General features: G+C 40.9%; 1 protein-coding gene across 1 annotated transcript in view; it reads left to right on the top strand.

Annotated features, from left to right (window-relative positions):
* Positions 1-23,511, top strand: part of LOC143030165 (uncharacterized) — a 137,807-nt gene that overhangs the window by 43,374 nt on the left and 70,922 nt on the right. The window contains exons 8-11 of the mRNA XM_076193327.1: positions 2,679-2,739; positions 6,985-7,160; positions 14,859-14,964; positions 22,817-22,986. Coding sequence (XP_076049442.1) covers positions 2,679-2,739; positions 6,985-7,160; positions 14,859-14,964; positions 22,817-22,986 — 513 coding nt within the window. The remainder of the gene's footprint in view (positions 1-2,678; positions 2,740-6,984; positions 7,161-14,858; positions 14,965-22,816; positions 22,987-23,511) is intronic.

The following is a 23,511-nucleotide window of genomic DNA, read 5'->3' as shown; positions in this document are numbered from 1 at the left end:
AATCCTCACCAACTACCCCTCTATCTACCTCACTTGTCTACCTTTATCTACGAACCTCATCTACGAGTCTCTTACAGGTTAGGATGAGTTGCGTCTAAATCTGAATTGTCTCGGATTTAGTATATTCTTCTCCTGCGGATGTTTTATCCATCTACTTTTTATAAAAAAAATTCACAAATTTTGGCTACCGTGCTTGTAAGGGAAACCAGTCTGTAATTTGTTGGGTCTTCCTTATTTCCTCATTTATAAATTGGTATAATATCAGCAATTTTCTAGTCTGGTATTTTTTCTTCTTTGAGTGAACAACTTATTGTATTATAAATTTTGTCTATTAGATCTTCTTTACATTCTTTTAATATCCATTTTGCTATGCCATCTGGGCCGTGCGATTTCCTGACATCAAGGTTCATTATTTGGTCCATTATTTCTTTCTGTGTTACTATTATTTCACTCATGGGGGAGGTGTTTCACTTCTCTCCCTTCATCCCGATGTTGTACATTTTCTCTAGTGAAAATCGACTTGAAGTGTTTGCTCATGGCTTCAGCCATTATCTTCTGTGTATTCCATATTCCCTTGGTGTAGTTTCACTATTTCCTATTTGGTTTTTAGTTTACCATTTACATGTCTATAGAATAGTTTTGGCTGATCCTTACATTTTTCTATTATGTCTTTTTCACAATTTCTTTTTTGTTCCCTGCGTATTTTTACATATTCATTCCTTTGATTAATATATATTTGCCACTTTCTATTTCTTTTTTCCATCTTTTCCAAGCTTAATCTCTTCTATCTTTCGCTTCGCTGCACCATCTGTCAAACCAGCACTTAATATACACCTTTTCCTGTTTTTGCTTTGGGACATATTTATCCACTCCTTCTTTATAGGTTGTCATCAGAATCACCCATTTTTCTTCCACTTGTGTTTCTTCATTGTGGGCTTTTCCCAGGTTGCTCTAAGAACAAATTTCCTAAGTTTCTCAAGGTCTTATTTCCTATACACCAGCATTCCTTTTCTGTGTTTCTCATTTCTCTCTATATATTTTTTCTCCTTTAATTCTACCTCAAATAGTATGTGGTAACTCTTCGCTATTGGTGTCTTGTATTCAATTTTGTCTACAATTTCAGGTTCTGACGTAGATAATAAATCTTGTCTCGACGGTTCTTCATTATTTCTAAATCTAGTGTTTTCTTTTGCCCATTGTGTGTGTGTGTGTGTGTGTGTGTGTGATTCACCATGGTCTTGGATCACGTGTTGGACTCGTGATCAACAGCTATTTCCCTCCCGTAAGAGAGCTCAGAGCTCATATATGACCGATCTATGGGAAATGCTGTGACCTCACACGCACACAATTTCCCAACTCCCCGCCCACGAGAGTTGAAGTAACGACCCACAGCGCAGCGATACTGAAATTATTTCAGCCCTGTGCGGGATTCGAACCCGGACCGCCGTAGTGGCAACCAGGAACTCTACCAACTGCGCCACGAGTTGTGTGTGTGTGTGTGTGCAAGTGTGTGTGTGTGTGTGTGTGTGTGTGTGTGTGTGTGTGTGTGTGTGTGTGTGTGTGTGTGTGTGTGTGTGTGTGTGTGTGTGTGTGTGTGTGTGTGGGTGTGTGTGGGTGGGTGTGGGTGGGTGTGGGTGGGTGTGGGTGGGTGTGAGTGTGGGTGTGTGTATTCACCTCGGATCTGCTGCAGTCTCTGTCGAGACAGCCAGACACCACCCTACGGCAGTGAGCTCAGAGCTCATTATATGCCGATCTCTGGGTAGGTCTGAGACCACTCACACACCACACACCGGGACAGCAAGGTCACAACTCCTTGACTAACGTCCCGTACCTACTCACTGCTAGGTGAACAGGGGTTATACGTGAAAGGAGACAAACCCAACTTATCACCGCCCGGCCGGGGAATCGAACCCCGGTTCTCTGGCTTGTAAGGCCAGTGCTTTACCAATCCGTGTGTGTGTGTGTGTGTGTGTGTGTGTGTGTGTGTGTGTGTGTGTGTGTGTGTGTGTGTGTGTGTGTGTGTGTGTGTGTGTGTGTGTGTGTGTGTGTGTGTGGGTGTGTGTGTGGGTGTGGGTGGGTGGGTGTGGGTGTTTGTGTCTGCGTGTTTCTGTGTGTGGGTGTGTATTTACCTAGTTTTATTTAACGGGAAGACAGCTATGCTTGTAGTGACCTGCTTTTGTATCTTTCAGCGCCACGAGAGAGAGAGAGAGAGAGAGAGAGAGAGAGAGAGTGTGTGTGTGTGTGTGTGTGTGTGTGTGTGTGTGTGTGTGTGTGTGTGTGTGTGTGTGTGTGTGTGTGTATGTGTGTGTGTGTGTGTGTGTGTGTGTGTGTGTGTGTGTGTGTGTGTGTGTGTGTGTGTGTGTGTATGTGTGTGTGTATGTGTGTGTGTGTGTGTGTGTGTGTGCGTGCGTGCGTGCGTGCGTGTGTGTGTGTGTGTGTGTTTGTGTGTGTGTGTGTGTGTGTGTGTGTGTGTGTGTGTGTGTGTGTGTGTGTGTGTGTGTGTGTGTGTGTGTGTGTGTGTGTGTGTGTGCGCGCGCGCACGCCCTCATTCTCAAGTGTTTTATATAATCATTGCTCTTTTTTAACCTTCTATTTTTTCTTTGATAACATTTTATACTACATAGTTCATGTAAACCGTATTCTTGTGAGAAAGTTGATTTTGGATTTTTATTTAACAGGGAGGTCCACTGGCTTTTGAAATCATTGGCATTGGGCAGACCATCGAGGCATACATGAGCGGTAAGTTCCTTCTGTCTCGTTTTCTTTGATCTTGTCGGGAAAAAAAAAAAAAAATGGAAACCAAACCCGATCCATGTTATATAAGAAATTATGCAAAGACATTTTTTGTTGTTCTTTATTATGATTACACCTTTGTTAGAAATCGTTTAAATTAAGAGGGAACTTTTGTATGAAGAAATTATCAAACATCAACAAAATAGATGTGCAATGCAATAAATCAGGTTTAGGTGCTTCCCTGTTTAATCCATTAATCGCACAGAACGAGAAGATAAAATTAAGCCCTTTTTTCAAGACAGATAATAATAGTGATAATAATGATAATGGAGTCTTCCTCCTCCTCCTCCTCCTCCTCCTCCTTCCCCTCCTCCTCTTCCTCCTCTTACCTTTCCTTCTTTTCTTCCTGCTCTTGGAAGCAACAAAATAGGCGACTACGTCACCGTGAAGTGATTAAAAAAAATTCTCATTTGAATTGGACGGGCTTCATACCATGAATAGCTATTTATAATTCTGAGTGCAAATACTATTGTAGGTAACCAAATCTGACCCATGATATATCAGAAATAGGAAGATATATCCTTCATTGTTTGACAATATATTATAAATCAGATAGTCTTTAGTCTCTCTGAGGAAGACATCCGTCGGAACGTAAGAGAATATTGACTCCTGCATCATCCTGCGTCCCCTTGCCACCTTCCACTCATCTGTCTCCACTTTATACTACAATATATATATATATATATATATATTTCTATATGTGTATATATATATATATATATATATATATGTATATATGTATATATATATATATATATATATATATATATATATATTGGCTCCTACTGGATGACGGGTCATCCCTGCATCTCACCCATTGTCCTGGGTCAGAAGCAACGCAGCAATACTCATTACCCTTTGCATTTACCTCCCGCACCACACCATTCATGTACACATTGAATAACCAGGGCGACATGACACATACCCGGCGAAGTCTTACCTTTTTCTCAAACTACTCGCTCTCTCCATTTCTAATTCTAACACAGGCTCTACTACTCTCGTAAAAATTTTGATTGCTTTTAACAGCTTTCCTCCCATCCAATATATTTGCAAAACTTTTCACATTGCTTTCCTGTCTACTCTGTCATAAGCCTTTTCCAAATCCATAAAGGCCCCCCCAAAAATTCTTACCCTTTGCTAAAAAAAATTCACATATCTGTCTTACCGCAAAAAGCTCATCCATGCAACCCCTACCTTTCCTAAACCTATTCTGTTCCTCACCAATTACTCCCTCTGTTCCTCTCCTAGTCCCCTCAATCAAAACCCTCCCATAAGCCTTCCCAACTACACTCAACAAACTGACCCCCCTTAAACTACTACATTACACTTATTTCCTTTCCCTTGTAAAGCAGAACTATACAGGTACTCCTCCAGTCCTCTTGTACTCTGTACTCTTTCAGATAAATATTGAATAATCTCACCAGCCAGTCTACCATCACTATACCTCCCTTTTTTAGACACTGCGTATGACACCCATCTAACTCAGGTGACTTGCCTGTGTCTCATCATTTCAATAACTGCTTTCACCTCATCCTTCCTTATTTCTCCTCCATTTTCCTCACTCATCACGGTCATTTTCTTAGCGCTTCCCACTGCAACCGCCTTTCCCTCCCTATACTCCTTCACATTTAGCAACTCCCTAAAATACTCTACCCATCTTCCTCTTACCGCCATCTCTTCCGTTATCATCACTCCATCTGCACCTTTTACTTTTACTTCACTACTTGATTCGCCTTCCTTTCCTCTCTTGATTTCCTTCCAAGGCATCTTTTTATTACTTTCAATATTTTGTCATAATTTTCCCCCATTTTACATTTACTCTCCTTTTTATCTCCTTTATCTTATGTTTTACTTCTCTTCTTCTTTCTTTGTGCCTTTCATATGTTTCTCTCGTCCTACTTTGCAACCAATCTGTGAATCCTCGTTATTTTTTCTTCCACAACCTCTTATGTTTCATCATCTCATCACTTACCACCCTTTCTTCTATGTCCTTTCATCCTCCTTGTTTCACACACCATCTTTGCACACCTTGTGACTCCTTCCTTGAAACATCCCCATTCCTCCTCCACTCCTATCTCTACTCTATCTTTCATTACCAATATAATAATAAAAGAAAAATGAATAAATGAAAAATGTCTATTAATGAACTGATTCTCATGAGACAAATTTTTATCTATACGACAATGAGAATATGTTGTCTTAGGTTTGGGTATCTGGAACAGTAAAAACAAGTGACCGTGTGCTCTACATGCTCTATTATTTATAGTTTTAACCCATTAAACTCCGATGACAAGATTCTTGTCATTTGGTCAAATAAAACAAAAAATCATAAAACACCAAAATGTTTGATCAAACACCAGAAAAATATGACGTCAGTCCTCGCTTCGCTCGCGAAGCGAGGACTGACGTCATATTTTTCTGGTGTTTGATCAAACATTTTGGTGTTTTATGATTTTTTGTTTTATTTGACCAAATGACAAGAATCTTGTCATCGGAGTTTAATGGGTTAAATGCAAATGCTATTGTGGATGCCTAATCTGACCCATGACATATCGGAACTGATAGGATGTATCCCTCATTATTAGAGGATATATTTAAAAAATCTAATAATAAAATTTATCATTAGGAGACAAACTTTTATTAAGTGGGACAAAAAATGTGATGGCTTAGGTTAAGGTATCTGGAAACGTAAAAGACAAGTGACTATGTGACCTTCGAGCTCTCTGTCACTTGCTCCTACGGAGAGACCTCGCGTTTTGCGAGCTTACATTTTATTGGGATCAAAATAGCCAATTTCTCATATAACGGTACTTTCTTGACCTTTGCGCTCGAAATATGTGATAATCCAGAGTGGGACCGAAACAATAATTATGATAACTCTACCAGTAACGGTAACGGTAATAGCGCCACAGGTAAGGATAACCATAACATCACAGGTAAATATAACGACAACGGTACAAGTAATGGTAATGGTAACGATGATAGTGACACCACAGAAAACGATGACGATAATGGCATCGGTAAGATAAAGATAAGGACTACGCTTTAGGTGACAATTGCGACGACGCCACAGATGTCTTGCATGAACTAGCTACCACACTGTCGTAAATTACAAGAATGTGAAAGCTAATGACTAAAATAAAGGTTACCTTTCCCCCTTTTCAATTGCATGATCAGCCAAGGCATATACCCAATCTTTACCTATCTCATTCGTTGTCACCTGCTCCCCGCCCACTGCCTGGGTCGGAAGCAATGCATCAAGACACAGCACCAACCAAAGCTGATTTGCCCACTCAAGAATACACAGAGCAGACAATAAGAAATCCCTTCATAACACTACAAGAAGAAATCCCTTCGTAACTCCAGCACATGTCTTGCCCTCTCTTCCCGTTTTAAAAAGCATTACCCTTATGGTCAAGCACCTTTCACCTCATCTATTCATTCCCTTCTCGGTCTTCTCCTCAATTTTGCCATGTACCGCTGTTCCTTACTCTTTTTGCAAGTTTTTATTCATTCATTCTTTTCATGTGCCCAAACTATCCTACTATTTTTTCATCAAACCTATCTGCCAGCTCTCTTTCCACGTCCACCCTCTATTTTACCTTCTTATTTTTTTTTCTTTATCAGTTCTCGTAACCACCACTATACTTCTTAAACAATTCATCTTAAACAAATTTAGAATCCTCCTTTTTGGCTCCCCTGAAGTCCAGGTCTGTCCCCATTTATTATGTGTTATACAATGTAACAAGCTCTCGGCCCGCGGTCGACGCCATCTTGGAGGTGAGGTGGCTCTAGACCTGCTCAGTGACAAAAGGGAGGAGCCTGCCAGTAGTATCACTTCTCTCCATGAGTCAGATCTTCTACAAACGAAGACGTAACTTTATGGGCTGGCACTTAATTCCCTGGTGGGAGGTCCAGGGATTTGGACTGAGATGCATGGGTCCTGAGGATGGTTGTCACCAAATTCCTAGGTGCTACAGAGTTATAATAGAATCGACTCTAAGATTGGATCTGATTATACTTTCTCTTATAATTGCAGAACCATCACCAACCGAAGGTTACTACATGTTCTGAGTCTTCCAGATCTGTTTACTTGATTTCGTCGCCTTCTTTTCTCTTCTCTCTCTCCTTTTCTCCTTTCCTTGCCCCTTCTTCCCTGCTCTGAGTTTTTTTTCTTTCTTATTCTCCCAGATGCGGGTCCGACCGGCAGAAACCTTATAGTGCCCATCACGACGGAGACACCTGGTCACTACCCATACAGTGCAAAGGCCAAAAACAAGGAAGGAATGGTTAGATTCACCGGTGTTCTTCATGTCGTTCCTTTAATCATTGAGGACGAGTGGATATTAACGAGCGACGACCCTAAGGTGAGAGCAGGCTTATCTTTTGACAGAGGTGGAAGTCTCGACTTGTGGGTTTACTTTGAGACAAAGTACTAGGGTGGTTTACTGATAAAAGTCACGGGAGTTCGCTAAGTATGTAAAGAGATAAGAATAACAGAAACAATGTAACTGCAATATGTGGATTATTGTAGTTGTAGATATAAGTACAGCGACCAACAATTTACACGGCTGGTTCATACGCCAAAATCACGTTGGAGGGACTGACTGTGTTGGTTTTCTTGATCAACGACACTGATTATGGCACAAGTAAGTGAAGCAGCCACCATCCTTATCTAGAGCTTTGGTGAACTGTTTAATCAAGCCGGGCTTGATGTGCAGTGGTGGGAAGAGTATCTTGTCTCTGTGTACCAGAGGATTGTTGATGACGTTCCTTGCTCTGCAAGGCACCAATCCCTCTCGCACAGGCCAGTCCTTCTTTGTGTAATGCGTAGCAGTGTCCCTACTATTCCGCATGCACAGAAAGCATGGGTACTTGGTGAAGTCGGACTGTTGTCCCAACAAAAAATTCACCATCTTCAGGTCAACATAAATAAACCCCTCATGCTGATCATAACAAAAAAAATTCCAGCACATACTCCACCGCTTCATACTTCTCCTTTAGTGTAGTCGAGTGAGCAAGGTGTACAGAGGCAAACTGGTTGCCGTTGTGAAGCAGAACACATTTCAGCGATCGTTTGCTGCTGTCAAAGAACAGTCTCCAAGCTTTGGGTTCATACTGTGACAATCCAAGCTTGTGCAGAAGTTGAGCAATATCTGTACAGTACACCAAGTCCTTCTCTTCAATGAAAATACGGAGGAACTCTTGATGTCTGTTGCGGTAAAAGGTGATAGGAGCACTGTCAGAGAGGAGGTTCTTTTCCTTCAATCTGGATGCCAATAGCCCGGCAGAGGGCTTTGACAAGCTGAGATCGCGAACTAGATCATTTAGCTCCTTTTTGAATAAAGGATGTGGAGCATCATCGTTAAGAACCACTTCTTTTTCATCATTTTCTGGAACACTGGAGGAATCTTCGTCACTGATGTCAAGAAGTTCTCCAAAGACAAGTACTGGAATTTCATCACAGTAAGTTACAGGACGACATGCTGATTCAAGATCAGGATACTTCAGGATGCTTCGGTTCTTTCTGTTGATCCCAGTCAGTGACATGGTTTGTCGGCTCCCTCCAAACCATGGGAAATCCAAACTCTAGACAACTCTTCTTGCCTTTGATCCACTAACGCATATACTCGGTGCATGACTTGCATACCATTTGTAGTGCCCAAGCTTTATCCTAGTCACAAAGTTTAATACCAATATAAGAATGGTAAGCACGTTTTATGAAATTTGTGACTTGATTCCTGTTAGGTACAATAATGTATTCACCGCAGATGTAGCAGAATACGTCAGGCTTATTTTTGCAAGATCTTCTAGTCGAATACATTTCATTCACCTGTAGTATAAAAAATAGTCAAAGTTGGCACATGCAAAATCTTCAGAAATCGTTTATTGCAAGAAATATGAAAGAATTTTGCATCATATCACGTGCAAATCCGTACATGTAAACAAAAACCTCAAAAAACAAATATGTTGCTTACTTTAGAAAATTGACCTGATTGAGCAAAACAATATGATTTTTTGGTCAGCGCATCAAAATTATCTTAAATCAGCTAAAAAAAAAAAAAAAAAAAGTAAATAAATAAACAATAAATTTGGTGTTGACCATTGTATTCGTCCAAACATGATTTATAATTTTTACCAGTACCAACCTAATGTTTCTTATTCTTTTCAGGAAGACTAATAGAGAAATGTGGTCCAATCGATAAAAAGAAAAAAAGAAAAAAAAAACTATTGTGACGGTGCGAACTTTCAATGTCGAAATGAGCACTAAGCCTACTCCTCAATTTGTTGTTCACGCAGAAAGCCCTTGGACGACACATACAACTCCATCTTTTTTCAAACATATATCATAATGAAACGTTCTCTTCTCCTTGATTTTTTTAGAATTCCCTCTCAATACGATTTCCAGTGATCTGATTTCTAAACAATACTCGAAGTGGGCAATTCTTTCTCTGCTATGAAAGGTACATTGTATCACTCCTCTTTTTTCTTGGCAGTGCATACAGCTTTTTCAATCAGCCTCAGAAATTATGCCACGTCTCGAGATTCTTCTACTGTAATCGACAAATTCGTTATTTTGTATGAAAAGTTGATGCTATTTCAGTTGTACTTTAGTGAAACGAATTTGTTTAATTCAATTTCATACAGTTCCAAACGGTGCACTTCTAAATGCATCAAGGTTCATTTGGAATTTAATGCAATCTTCGGTAGTGGCTATCCCCATGCTGATCTTCATTGCCGTCCTTACCATTTACTATTTTCGGTAAGGCCCGATCCCGACCCCGTCTGGGGTATTGGCTGCATGTTATTGTGGCAAAGTAGCATGCAGTTGATACTTTAGGGTCTATATGGGGTGCCCCTACGGACCAGAGTCACACATCATTTTGTCTGTGATAGAGGAAAACTGTGTTCATAGAGAAATGATGATACTTTTATACTACGACTATCCCTCCGTTATGCTGTCCCCCAACCCCTTTTTAATGTCCTGTACCATTTCTCTGAATATTCATTTCCTTTTTTCGCCTACCCTGTGGTGGGGGAAGAGAATGCTACCACCAAATCTTTCCACTTGAGTCGTAAAAGACGACAAAAAACGGGACGTGGGATGGAATTAGGAGTCCTACTACCTGTAGCCCCAAAAGGGGACATTCCTAAAAAAAAAAAAAAGAAGTAAAGAGGTAAGGCCCGAACAACAATGGGGCCAAAATGGATCCCTGGGGTACGACACTCAAAACACCACTCTTACCTTTTGCATTCTGTTGACTAGAAATTCCCGTATCCAGCTGTGGATTTTACTATAGATTCCAAAAATGTTAAAAAATTTCCAACAGGATTGGATGGTTCACTTTACCGAATACCTTTCCGAAGTCTAAGTAAATGACGTGAGTTGATTATCTTTCTTCGTATTGAGAGAAACGTAATGAAAAAGAAGATCTGAGAGGTAATTTCTCCCCGCCCTGAAGCTATGCTGTGATTCTATATGTAATTTTTTCCTGCTCTGTGAACTGCAACAAATCATTGCAATCATCTTTTCTAAAACACTTCTCTAAAACGATTTGTAATTCTGAGGGATACCTTTGTTATCTCCTTTGTAAATGGGTGAAATCATTGTAAACTTAACCCATTCAACTACGATGACAAGATGTCTTGTCATTTGGTCAAATAAAACAAAAAATCATAATAAAACAACAAAATGTTTGATGATCAAACAGCACCAGAAAAATATGACGTCATCAGTCCTCCTCGAAGAGGAGGACTGATGACGTCATATTTTTCTGGTGCTGTTTGATCATCAAACATTTTGTTGTTTTATTATGATTTTTTGTTTTATTTGACCAAATGACAAGACATCTTGTCATCGGAGTTGAATGGGTTAAGTAACTTTGGAAAAATATCTTACACTAACGATGATCTGTAAGTATTGAGGAGGGAAATACTGATTTCCCTCTTAGATTTTTTAAGTAGGACAGCTGGTACACCATCTGGTTTTGTGGCAGTATTACATTTCAAATCACTTATTGTGTGTGTGTGTGTGTGTGTGTGTGTGTGTGTGTGTGTGTGTGTGTGTGTGTGTGTGTGTGTGTGTGTGTGTGTGTGTGTGTGTGTGTGTGTGTGTGTGTGTGTGTGTGTGTGTGTGTGTGTGTGTGCGTGTGCGTGTGAGAGTGTGTGTGTGTTTACCTAGTTGTATTTATCTAGTTATATTTCGCGGGAAGGGGAGCTACGCTCGTGATGTCCCGCTTTTGTATCTCGCAGTATCTAGTTTGCTCTTAAACTCATGAATGGTTTTTGCGCACACTATTTCATCGTCCAGTTTGTTCCAAGTGTCCACCACGCTATGTGGAAAACTGTTTTTCTTCAGATCTCTGTGTGTGTGTGTGTGTGTGTGTGTGTGTGTGTGTGTGTGTGTGTGTGTGTGTGTGTGTGTGTGTGTGTGTGTGTGTGTGTGTGTGTGTGTGTGTGTGTGTGTGTGTGTGTGTTTACCTAGTTGTATCTTACGGGAAAGGAGAGCTAAGCTCGTGGTGTTCCGTCCTTGTATCTCTCCATACCCAGTTTGCTCTTAAATTCTTGTACTGTTTTTGCATACACTGTTTTTTCATCCAATGTGTTCCATATATCTACCACTCTGTGGGGAAAGCTGTTCTTTTTCAGGTCCCTTCTATAATTGTCCTTTTTTAATCTTCTTTCCATGTCCTCTTGTGTTTCTCCCATCCCAATTTAGCAAGTTTTCTCTGTCAAGAACTTCCATACCCTTCATAATTCTATAGATGATCAACAGGTCACCTCTTTCTCTCCTCTGTTCCAGAGTCGGCAACTTTAATTTTATCAGTCCTTCTTCATATGAATATTTTGAGAGTTCTGGGGCCATTCTCGTAGCTGCTCTCTGAATTCTCTCAATCTTCCTTATATTCTTTTTTGTATTGGGTGACCACAGTGTCGCTGCATACTCCGATTAAGACCTTATCATTGTGACTAGTATTTTCCTTACCATTTCTTCATCCAAGCAGGTAAAGGCCACTTTTATTGTTCTCAGTAAGTTGTAGGTTTCGCCGACAATCTTGTTTATATGTTTGTCTGGGGACATCTTTTGTGATAATCACTCCCAGGTCTTTTTCAGATCCTTCTCTTAACTCAATTTTCACAAATTTTATATCTTCCAGATATCCTTTTCTTTTTTTATATATATATACTTTTTCCAAACTCCCTTATGCTACATTTTTTTTGTGTTGAATTTCACTTCCCACTTCTGATTCCATTCCCAAATCTCTGTAATGATTCGCAGTCCGTTTCAGTACTCACTTTCTTAAACAGTTTTGCATCATCTGCAAAGAAGCTTATATAACATTCCACTCCCTCGTCCATGTTATTCACATAAATGGCAAACATTATTGGAGCCAACACTAATCTTTGTGGGACTCCACTAATTACCTCTTCCCAAATAGAAGTCTTGTCTCTGAGCATTACCCTCATTCTTCTTTCATATAAAAAGTCGTCCATCCACTCTAGCAGTTTATCTTGTATCCCTCTCCCTCCTATGGTTTCCATCTTTATTAATAGTTTTTTTTGTAAGGGACTTTATCAAAAGCTTTTTATAGATCTAGGAAAGTGCAATCAGCCCATCCGTCCCTTTCTTGTATTATATCTAGTAGCCTCTAGTAAAAGCAGATCAGATTTGTGGTGCAGATCTTCCTTGTCTGAATCCAAATCATCTCGGATTTAGCATGTTATTTTCCTCCAGATGTTTTATCCCAAGTCACGTAGTTCTCTGCTTTCAGAGTTGTGCTTGGAAGAAAAGAGATATGCACATACACGCACTCGCTGGCTCAGCAGAGGTCGGTCGTTGCTACACTCGAGCTCTCTCAGCCAACGCCCATAATTCTTCGCCGCCCGGTCGTGCGTGCGCGTGCGCGCGCAAGTGTGTGTGTGTGTGTGTGTGTGTGTGTGTGTGTGTGTGTGTGTGTGTGTGTGTGTGTGTGTGTGTGTGTGTGTGTGTGTGTGTGTGTGTGTGTGTGTGTGTGTTTGTGTGTATTCACTTGGTCTTTGGATCACGTGTTGGACTCGTGATCGCCAGCTATTTCCCTCCTGGAAGAGAGCTCAGAGCTCGTAGGTCCGATCTATGGGTAATGCTATGACCTTGCACACACACACACACACCCAACTCCCCGCCCACGAGAGTCAGAGTAACGACCCGAGGCACAGCGATACCGAAATAATTTCGGCCCTGGGCAGGATTCGAACTGGTTACTGGGAGCACTTCTGCTTTCCAGTTCAGCGCTCTACCAACTGTGCCACCGAGTCGGTGTGTGTGCGTGTACGTGCGTGCGTGTTTGTGTGTGTGTGTGTGTGTGTTTGTGTTTGCGTGTATGTGTACGTGTGTGTGTGTGTGTGTGTGCACGCGCGTGTGTATGTGTGTGAGTGCGTGTGTGCATGTGTGTACACTTATGCATATATATATACCGTACACGTATCTATATATATATGTTATATAGATGTTTACTCAGTTATAGAAAAATCGTGCATAAGACTGTTCGTTCCTGGTTTCAGAGACGAGAGGCTCACCAATGGACTTGGTATAACAATGGCAAATGAGTTGCCAAGGAGGTCGGTCATATAATAATTATTAGTACTCATTGGAGGATCCCATAAAACTGCACGGCATTGTACTGAGTTCTCTCGGACTGATCAAAGACTTATGTACACAGCACTCTATCTATCAAATCCTGAAGAATCCCCGTGGCGTAATATACCAGGATTTCATTTGAAGAAGCTCAGGGATGACGTGTGTGCCCCTGATTATAAGATAGCGCTCTCTACTCCGTTTGGACCACTTCGCATCCTTGAGGACCCTAAAGATTTGTGGTATACTTTGAAGGTATACTCTGAAAGCTGTCGACGAGTGCATTAGATAAGAGTGGTTTGGCGGTACTGCCAGAATGATTAGGGACTTGGACCAATACAGGATTCGGAATAGGTAAAGTACAGCTCTCATGAGGACATAGAAGGAGTGGTACGTCAAAATTATTGCTGAGGATATCATATGCCTTTTATCGTACCTTGAAAAAAAAAATCCAAAGCCGTGAGTCAGGGGAACACAATCTAAACAGCTCATTAGCAGATAGTATTATACGTAGATAGATGCTTTCCCTTTGTCGAGTACTTGGAGCAGTTGCTCATGGATGACCATCCAAGTGGCCAGCTTTTCCTTGGTGGTGTTTGGGTGAGGGTTGAAATCCACCAATGGCTGAAACTCTATCCTCATTGAGGCTGTGAGCTGTGAGAAAAGTGTCCTTCATATGCAAAGTCATTACAGAGCTACTGAAAGCTAGAAGTGAAATCCTTGGGTTGCATGTGGTGTTATCTACTGTTTGGCAGTTCGGCACCATTCCCTCTGACTGGAAAAAAAAAAGTGTCAGGTCATCCATATATGGAAAAAGGGGCAGGCAGTATTACAGCATCTACCATTGAATTACTTTGCTGAATGTACCGGGTAAGATGCTAGGCCATCTGTTGGTGATACAGGTTTGTTGACATCTGCCCACAGAATTCATGGCCGGAACAGAACTGTTTGGAATGAGAGCTTGCTCGGAGAAGCCGTGAAGTTTAGCGACGGCGTGGTGTGTGAAATGATGTCCCCATCGGTGTGTGCTCCCAAATAATGATGATGTATCAGGATTTCCTAATATAGTTATAGATACATACATGGATACTGTATGTACAACTGGTTGCATGCATTTGCTAAATTTTAGCGCATTTGGGGTCCGATGACTTCTGTTATCGTCATTACAGCAGCTGATGTACTGGGAGGGTTGGTATGCATTCTTTTAACATCCATTATATTTCCCTTAAAGTATGTCATTGGCAACGGATATATGAAGAAAACTTGCTCACGGAAATTAAGTCTATAACGCATTTTTTTTTTTTTTTTTTTTTTTGCCCCTCATCTAATCCTTAATTTTATTTCGTAGCATTTATTGCAATGCGTTCCAGACTAGGTACAAATTCGAGATCTTGCATGTTATAACTATTGGAGCTGTCTCATTTTTTAATCTTTGATCTTCACTCTTCAGACCGTGCCACCTGGTCTGGTCACTATCACATTCGAGCCTGTGATCCCCCTTGCTTATCCACCCTGGGTTCTCAACATTACGATCACATCTGGAGACATCGTTCTACGTAAGTAATTTGTTCCTGTGAATATACTTCAATCCATTATTTAAAACAGGTTATTTGCAGCTTCTCTAGATGTTATACAGAGTTATGCAGAGATTCGAGATTGCTTAAGCAAACAATATTGCACATAGACTTGTAACAACGAATCTGATTGGGGAAAGGGTGGAGGAGAAAATTCAATGGGCTCACGAATATAAGACCGCGCCCTTTGGGGAGGATCTTAAATATAGAATTTAAGATCATTGGACTAAAGAAATCACTACGTCACTGCAAAACTCACCTCACCCGTCTAATAATTTTAGGAACTTCTTCCTGGGCATATGTGGAGTGATTATGGTATTGTTTGAATATGCGTTAGGGTGGTGTAATTGCTTGTGAGAAGATGGGACGAAGTGGGTATTTGGGCTCAGATAATGTAACCTATGAATAGTACTCGATTGAAATGGGAAGAAAGCGTAGATGTCCTTTGGCCGTATTATTGGTGGTGATGAGCTTGTCTCCTTTACATTAAACTTGTTGGTACGATCAGAGGAAATTTTCTTAAATGTAGAAGTGTCGGAAACGAGTTGATCAATTTCAGATCAAAAATTTTTGATCAACAATTCTGGATCTTCGTTAAAAAGAAAATAGATTTTCTATCAGCTTGTCAAACTATGAGGTCAGGGGTATTCTGTAATTCTTTTGGATGTTTACAAGTTGAAAAGTGAGAAACTTACTGCTCTAAGGGTGTGACTTGAAAGTTGATATAAAATTCGGTGTCGGGAGAGAAATAAGGGTCCTCCATATAGGTAGCTCGTTTACTTAACAGTCTTCTTTCTTATGATTTCTCTATAGTATTTCTAGATACTAACAATGGTAGTGGTGAAGCTTTATCGTAAGGTAAAGAGCAAATGCCAGGGGCATGTGGCTGCAGCCGAAGACGTCACCTTTGCCCTATGCGTTTGGACTGTTACAGGAATGTACGGGACCCGAAACTGTGATTACGAATATGCAAAATTATTCTTTAGATTACTGTTGTCCCCATAGTTATTATTATTTTTTTTCCTTTAAACTATTTGCCATATCTTTTTCAAGGTTCGTGTCCAGCCACTGCTCGTGGAGGTTTATATTGAAATAAAAAATCTATGTATACAAGGGAGGTAGCCAGACAAGGCATGCACCCATCCCCATCCATCATTCCTTTCCCTTTTATCTTTGCTCTTTGTGAATGAGGGGACACGTCAGAAGCCACGTCAGAAGCAACGCAGCATGACTCAATACATCCACAGCAGGGCCAGCCGCTTCATATTCATAGTGACCCTCTCACCTTGTCCTCATTTACGGAAATAGAGAAGACGAGTAGAAATCCCTTCGGGCGGCGTCGATTTATTTTTTATTCCTACCTTGCATTTTCTCCTCCCTGCTCAACAAACATTCCCATTTTACTTAAAGCACGCTTCACCCCATCCACCCATCTTATCAATCCATCTCTGCCTTCCGCATTCTTTTTTACCAGTCTTTCCTCATTTATTTTTCCATGTGCCCAAATCATCCTAGTATTCTTTCCTCTACCCTACTTGCCAGTTCCCTCTTTACCCCCGCTCTCCTCTTCGCCTCCCCATTCCTCAGTCTATCTATCCTCGCTACACCAACCATACTTTTCAAACATTTAATCTTAATCACATTAATTTTTTCCTTTTCTGCCTCCCTTAAATTCTAAGTCGCCCCGTCATACAGTCTTCTTTTTGCATCTCTCTCCAAATACCTATTTCTCATGACATCTTATATTCCTCCAAGACATTTATTTTATTTCCTGACTCTAGAGTTTACCTCCACCCACTATCTTCCATTCCCTGCTACATGCGAGCCTAAATATCTAAAACTATCTACCTCCTCTAACCCTTCTCATTTGAAACTTGCTTCCAGTTTACTACCACCGTCACCTCTTGTACATTTTACCATTTTGCTCTTAATCACTTTTACTTTCAACTTCCTCCTATCACATACCTTCCCAAACACCGTCTCCATCTCCAATATTCTGCCCATTACCCCACATCCACTTCCCGTATCACTCTGTGTACACATTGAACACCCACTGCGACATAACACATCCCTAGCGCAACCCCATTTCAAACCATTCACTCTTCCTATTTTCAACTTCAACATGAACTCTACTACTCATGTTAAAGCTTTTGACTTCTCTTAGCAGCTTTCCCCCTGTCTCCCAAATGCCTTTCTGTCTACCCTGTCATAAACCTCTAAATCCATTAATGACAAAAAATATCTTTACCTTTTTTCAAAATATCTCAGAAATATGCCCTACCACAAAAATTTGATACACGTACCCTTTGTTTTTCCTAAACTCACACTGCTCATCGCTATTTTCCTTTTTTCCAACTACACTCAGCGAATTGATTCCTCTAAAACAGCTACATTCACATATGTCCCTTTTCCTTTGTAAAACGGAACTATACACGCATTCCTTCAGCCCTCCAGCGCACTCCCTTCCCTCAAGAATACACTAAGCAACCTCATAAGCCAATCCATTATAACCGTTCCACCCTTTATCAGACACTACACAGGAGGCCCATCCAAACCAAGTGCCTTGCCAGCTTTCATAATTTTTAATGCTATCGTATTTCATCTATACCTATATCCCTATAATTTTTCTCTCCCATTACAATAATTCTACTAGCTCATATCACTGCCAGAACCACCTCCTTAACCTTTTCCACATTCAACAAATCTCTGAAACACTCTACCCATCTTTCCTTTACCACCTTCTGCTCCATTAACATATGTCCATCTGTACCTTCCATAAGTAGTAAGTTCGCATTTAAACACCTTCCCTTAAAGATCAGTACTAATTCAATGTCAACTAACTTCGCAGTATTTTCTTGTTTCTGGGTAGACTTCCTATATTACGAAAGGAGGTCAAATACAAAGCTGTCTAAATCCACCGTAGAATGCGATAAATATTTTATAAATCAGTACATAAAACAAGCTACTTGTAACTTAATATTGCAACCATTTGCTTGTATGATTGTATTTTAATACTAGGAGGAAACTCACGTTGTAAGCATAGATCTAGTGGAGAAGAATACTAAATTTGTAGAGAAACTTCTCTTCGTATACGTATTAGAATCACATTTTAAAAATATATATGGATAACTATATTACCATGTTATCGTGTGGGGTGATTGTCCCTCAGTGAAAGTGTCCTTAGGGTGGCGGATTGGTGATGGGCGATACATGGTTAACTGCGAATAAGGTCCTGCCGTAAAATCATGGCTGATTAAGTAGTCGTGGTCTAAACGGCTGTCTCCCTTATAAGGAGAAGAGACCCTTCCTTGGTATATGGATCTATAGATAAGTACATACATACATATACCAAGGCTTTTTCCCCCTTTCAAGGGAGGTAGCCAAAAAGGGAAAGGCATAAAAACACTCCCACCCATTTCATCCCTAGATACACTCCACACCCCTCCCACCCTCCCTCTCATCTGAGCACCTCCTGGATGACGGGTCATCCCTGCACCCTGCCCACCGCCCTGGGTCAGAAGCAGTGTCGCAAGACACAGCACATCCACAGCAAGGCCGCTTCATTTAATCGGCGACCCCCCCTCTCCGTCCCCCCTTGCATATAAGGAGAGGACGGGGAGAAATCCCTTCGGGCTGCGTCAAAATTTACTCACACATACTACCCCACCCCCCACCCCCCCGCCCATTCCTCCTCATGCAATCACAACATCATCCATATACAACCATTCTCCACTCACCCCTGTCTTCCGTCCTCTCCCTTCCTTCCTCAACAGACATTCCCCTCTTCCCCAAAGCCCCCTTCACCCCATCCATCCACCTCATCCTAGGACGTCCCCTCATGTTCACTCCCTCCACATCTGCCTTCCATACCTCTTTTACTAATCTTTCTTCACTCATTCTTTCCATGTGTCCAAACCATCCTAATATTCTTTCATCAACCCTATCTCCCAAATCCTTTTTCACCCCTGTTCTCCTTCTCACCTCCTCATTTCTCACTCTGTCCAGCCTAGTAACCCCCACCATACTTCTCAGACACCTCATCTCAAACACATTCAAACTCCTTCTCTCTTCTTCTCTAATGTTCCACGTTTCTGCCCCATACAGTGCTGTTGGCACAATCACTCCTTCATACAGTCTCCTCTTCGCATCCATTCCCAAATGTCTATTCCTCATTACACTCTTTAATCCACCAAGGCATTTACTCGCTTCTCTCAATCTACATTCTACCTCCACCTTCACTCCACCTTTTCCTGCTACACTTGCACCCAAGTATCTAAAACTATCCACTTCCTCCAGTCGCTCTCCCTTAATGTTCACTTCCAGTCTACTGCCACTTTCACCCCTTGTATATCTCATCACCTTACTTTTACCCACATTTATCTTTAGCTTTCTTCTATCACATACTCTCCCAAACTCTGCCACCAGCTTCCTCAATCCCTCCTCTGACCCTGCCACAAGCGCAGTGTCGTCCGCAAACAACAGCTGGCTCACCTCCCACTTTTCTCCATTTTCTTTAACCATCTCCAATCCCTGACTCACTACCCTAGCATTCACCTCTCGCACCACCCCATCCATGTATAAGTTGAACAGCCAGGGCGACATAACGCATCCTTGACGAAGTCCCACCTTTACTTCAAACCACTCACTCTCTCCATTTCTAATCCTGACACAAGCTCTACTACTCTCATAAAAACTCTTGACAGCTCCCAAAAGCTTTCCTCCTATCCCATAAATCTGCATAACCTCCCACAGTGCCTTTCTGTCCACCCTATCATAAGCCTTTTCCAGATCCATAAAAGCCCAAAATACATCCTTCCCCTTTCCTATAGCTTTCTCACATATCTGTCTTACCACAAAGATCTGATCTACACAACCTCTACCTGTCCTAAATCCACACTGTTCCTCACCAATTACTCCTTCTGTTCCTCTCCTAATCCTCTCAATTAAGATCCTCCCATAAGCCTTCCCTACTACACTTACAGGCTAATCCCTCTGAAACTACTACATTCACACTTGTCCCCTTTTCCCTTGTAAAGAGGAACTATACAGGCACTTCTCCAGTCCTCCGGTACTCTACCCTCTCTCCAGCAAACATTAAATAACCTCACCAACCAGTCCACCATCACTGAACCTCCCTTTTTCAGACATTCTGCATGGCATCCATCCAGACCAGGTGCCTTACCTGCTTTCATCATCTTTACAACTGCCTTCACCTCATCCTTCCTTATTTCTCCTCCATTCTCCTCACTCATCACTCTCATTTTCTTCGCATTTCCCACTGCAGCTATCTTTCCCTCCCTATCCTCCTTCACATTTAGCAACTCCCTAGAATATTCTGCCCATCTTCCCCTTACTGCCATCTCTTCCATTATCATCTCTCCATCTGTACCTTTTACCTTTTCTTCCCTACTTGATTCGCCTCCTCTTCCTCTCTTAATTTCTTTCCAAAACATCTTTTTATTACTTTCAAAATTTTCTGTCATACTCCTACCCCATTTCACATCTGCTCTCCTCTTTGCCTCCTTTACCTTTTGCTTTACTTCTCTTTTCTTTTCTTTGTACGTCTCATATGACTCCCCCGTCCTCTTTTGTAACCAATCTGTGAATGCTCGCTTCTTCTCTTCTACAACCTTCTTTGTTTCCTCATCCCACCACTCACTACCCTTTCTTCTATTTCCCCCTGTCCTTCTTGTTCCACACACCATCCTTGCACACTTTAAGACTCCCTCCTTGAACCATCCCCATTCCTCCTCCACCCCCATCTCTGCTCCATCCTTTACTCCCTCCCACTCCTCCTTCAGCTTCTTTTCGTACTCCTTCTCCTTTTCCTTTTCATTCAAAGAGTTCACTCTAAGAACCTCCCTACCTTTTGTCCCTTTCCTCTTTCTCCATCTATCCTCCACTCTCAGCTTACCTTCCACCAAAAAATGATCTGATATTCCCCCACCCTCTTCCCTTAGCACATGTACATCCTTAACTCTTCCTATCATAATCCTATTTACCACTACATAATCCATTAGCGCTCTATCTACCACCCTTCCCTCCACCACCCTCTCCCATGTGTACTTATGCTTGACTTTCTTCCGAAACACTGTATTTGCTATTATCAACTCTCTTTCTAGACACATTTCCACCATCAACTCTCCACTACGATTCTTTCCTGGAACTCCACACTTCCCAACCACTCCATCGATTGGACCATTTCCCACCCTAGCATTAAGGTCTCCCAGTACTATTACATTGACATTTCTTCCTAAACCCTCTATGCACTCATTTAAATCTATCCAAAAGGCCTCCCTTTCTTCCACGCTCTTCTCACTGCCAGGCCCATGTGCACTTACAAAGACCCACATCTCCTTTCCCAGTTTCACCTTCATCCATATTATCCTTGAGGAAACCTCCTTCCACTCGACTACCTGTTTACCTATCTCCTCACTTACTAGAATAGCCACCCCCTCCCTCCCTCGCCCTCTCTTCACTCCTGATAACCTCCCACTTACACTCCCAAACTTACACTCACCCTTCCCTTTCAACTTAGTTTCACTCAAAGCCAACACATCCATCTTTCTTCTCACAAACATACTACCTATCTCTTCCCTTTTACTCTCATCTGTACCACATCCACGCACATTAAAAGACCCAAACCTTAGGGTGCTGGCCCGAGGCCCTCCAGCACCCCTTATGCCTTCACTTTTCTTTTTAGGTTATATGCCCCGTGGGGCTACAGGGAGAAGGATGCCTAGTCCCTCTCCCCGTCCCTTTCTTCTCGCCTCTTACGATCCAAGTGGGATACTTGGTGGCAGTATTCTTTTCCCCCACCACAGGGAATTCCCCCATCACAGAAAGAGAATACTCAGAGAAATGGTACAGGACAGCATCAAGGGGTTGGAGGACAGCATAACTGAGGGACAGTCGTAGTATAAAAGTGTCATAATTTCTCTATGAACAGAATTTCTTCTATCATAGACAAAATGATGTGTGGCTCTGGTCCGTAGGGGCGCCCCATATAGACCCTAAAGTATCGACTGCATGTTACTTTGCCACAATAACAAGCAGCCAATACCCCAGACGGGGTTATAGATAAGTAGTTGCTTTATATACTGTAAAAGTCATAGTTGAGGTCAGATATAATTAACCCATTAAACTCCAATGACAAGATTCTTGTCATTTGGTCAAATAAAACAAAAAATCATAAAACACCAAAATGCTTGATCAAACACCAGAAAAATATGACGTCAGTCCTCGCTTCGCGAGCGAAGCGAGGACTGACGTAATATTTTTCTGGTGTTTGATCAAGCATTTTGGTGTTTTATGATTTTTTGTTTTATTTGACCAAATGACAAGAATCTTGTCATCGGAGTTTAATGGGTTAAGATAAGCTAAGAAAAGCAGAACCGATTAACCCTCCCCCCACACCAGCAGTTCCAGGTTTATCGACTGAGTGATTGATTTATTCATTTATCTATTTATCGATTTATCTGTTTATTTATCTATCTAATCATTTGTCTATTTGTCTATCTATCTACGCGTTTATTGATTTATTTATCTACTTACATATTTCTATCTATTTGTCAATTTATTTATTAATTTTTGTTTGTCTTCGTTTATATATCTCTTATGCCCAAGCCTAGAGGTCAGGCAACTATTGGAGCAAATTTTTACTATTCTTCTTTTTCATCTCTTTTTCTTCCTCATCTTATTATTTTCTTAATTAATAACTTCATCTTCTTACTCTTATTTTTTTTCTCTTTCATCTTAAGCCTGTTTCCATTTTTTTTTTCCCTTGAATGTTCAGATAACTCGATAGCTGGTGTGATTTTGTTTTCTTGCACAGTCGCGGATGAGGTTTGGGATCTGATGACAGATGGGAATCGCTACGGTGCCATCCTTTTCGAAGATGCATGGGAATACACCCTCAACTTCACCTCCGTCCTGAGTGATGGTGTTCACACGCTCACACTCAACGCTTCAAACGAAATGTTCTGGGGCACATGGGATGTAGTGGTAAGTACATCAATAATAATAATAATAATAATAATAATAATAATAATAATAATAATAATAATAATAATAATAATAATAATAATAATAATAATAATAATAATAATAATAATAATAATAATAATAATAATAATAATAATAATAATAATAATAAAGATGATGATGATGATGATGATGATGATGATGATGATGATGATGATGATGATGATGATGATGATGATGATGATGATGATGATGATGATGATGATGATGATGATAATAATGATAATAATAATAATAATAATAATAATAATAATAATAATAACAATAATAATGATAATAATAATAATAACAATAATAAATAAAACTATCTAGACTTTTTTGGGTGTGATTAGGGGTTGACTTTAGTTGATGGATCAACGCTGTCTGCTACAGATGCAGAACGTGACAAGGAAACGTGTAAGTGGCATTTCCTCCGCTTCACAAACACATTTCCTGTTTCCCTTGGCTTTGATTTTGGGTAACTCTGAAGGAAAGTGAGCTCAGTCT

This window comes from Oratosquilla oratoria, chromosome 12 (assembly GCF_046742065.1).
Source record: "Oratosquilla oratoria isolate Oo_2021 chromosome 12, ASM4674206v1, whole genome shotgun sequence".
Classification (NCBI taxonomy): domain Eukaryota; kingdom Metazoa; phylum Arthropoda; class Malacostraca; order Stomatopoda; family Squillidae; genus Oratosquilla; species Oratosquilla oratoria.
This window is presented reverse-complemented; position numbering and strand designations above follow the sequence as displayed.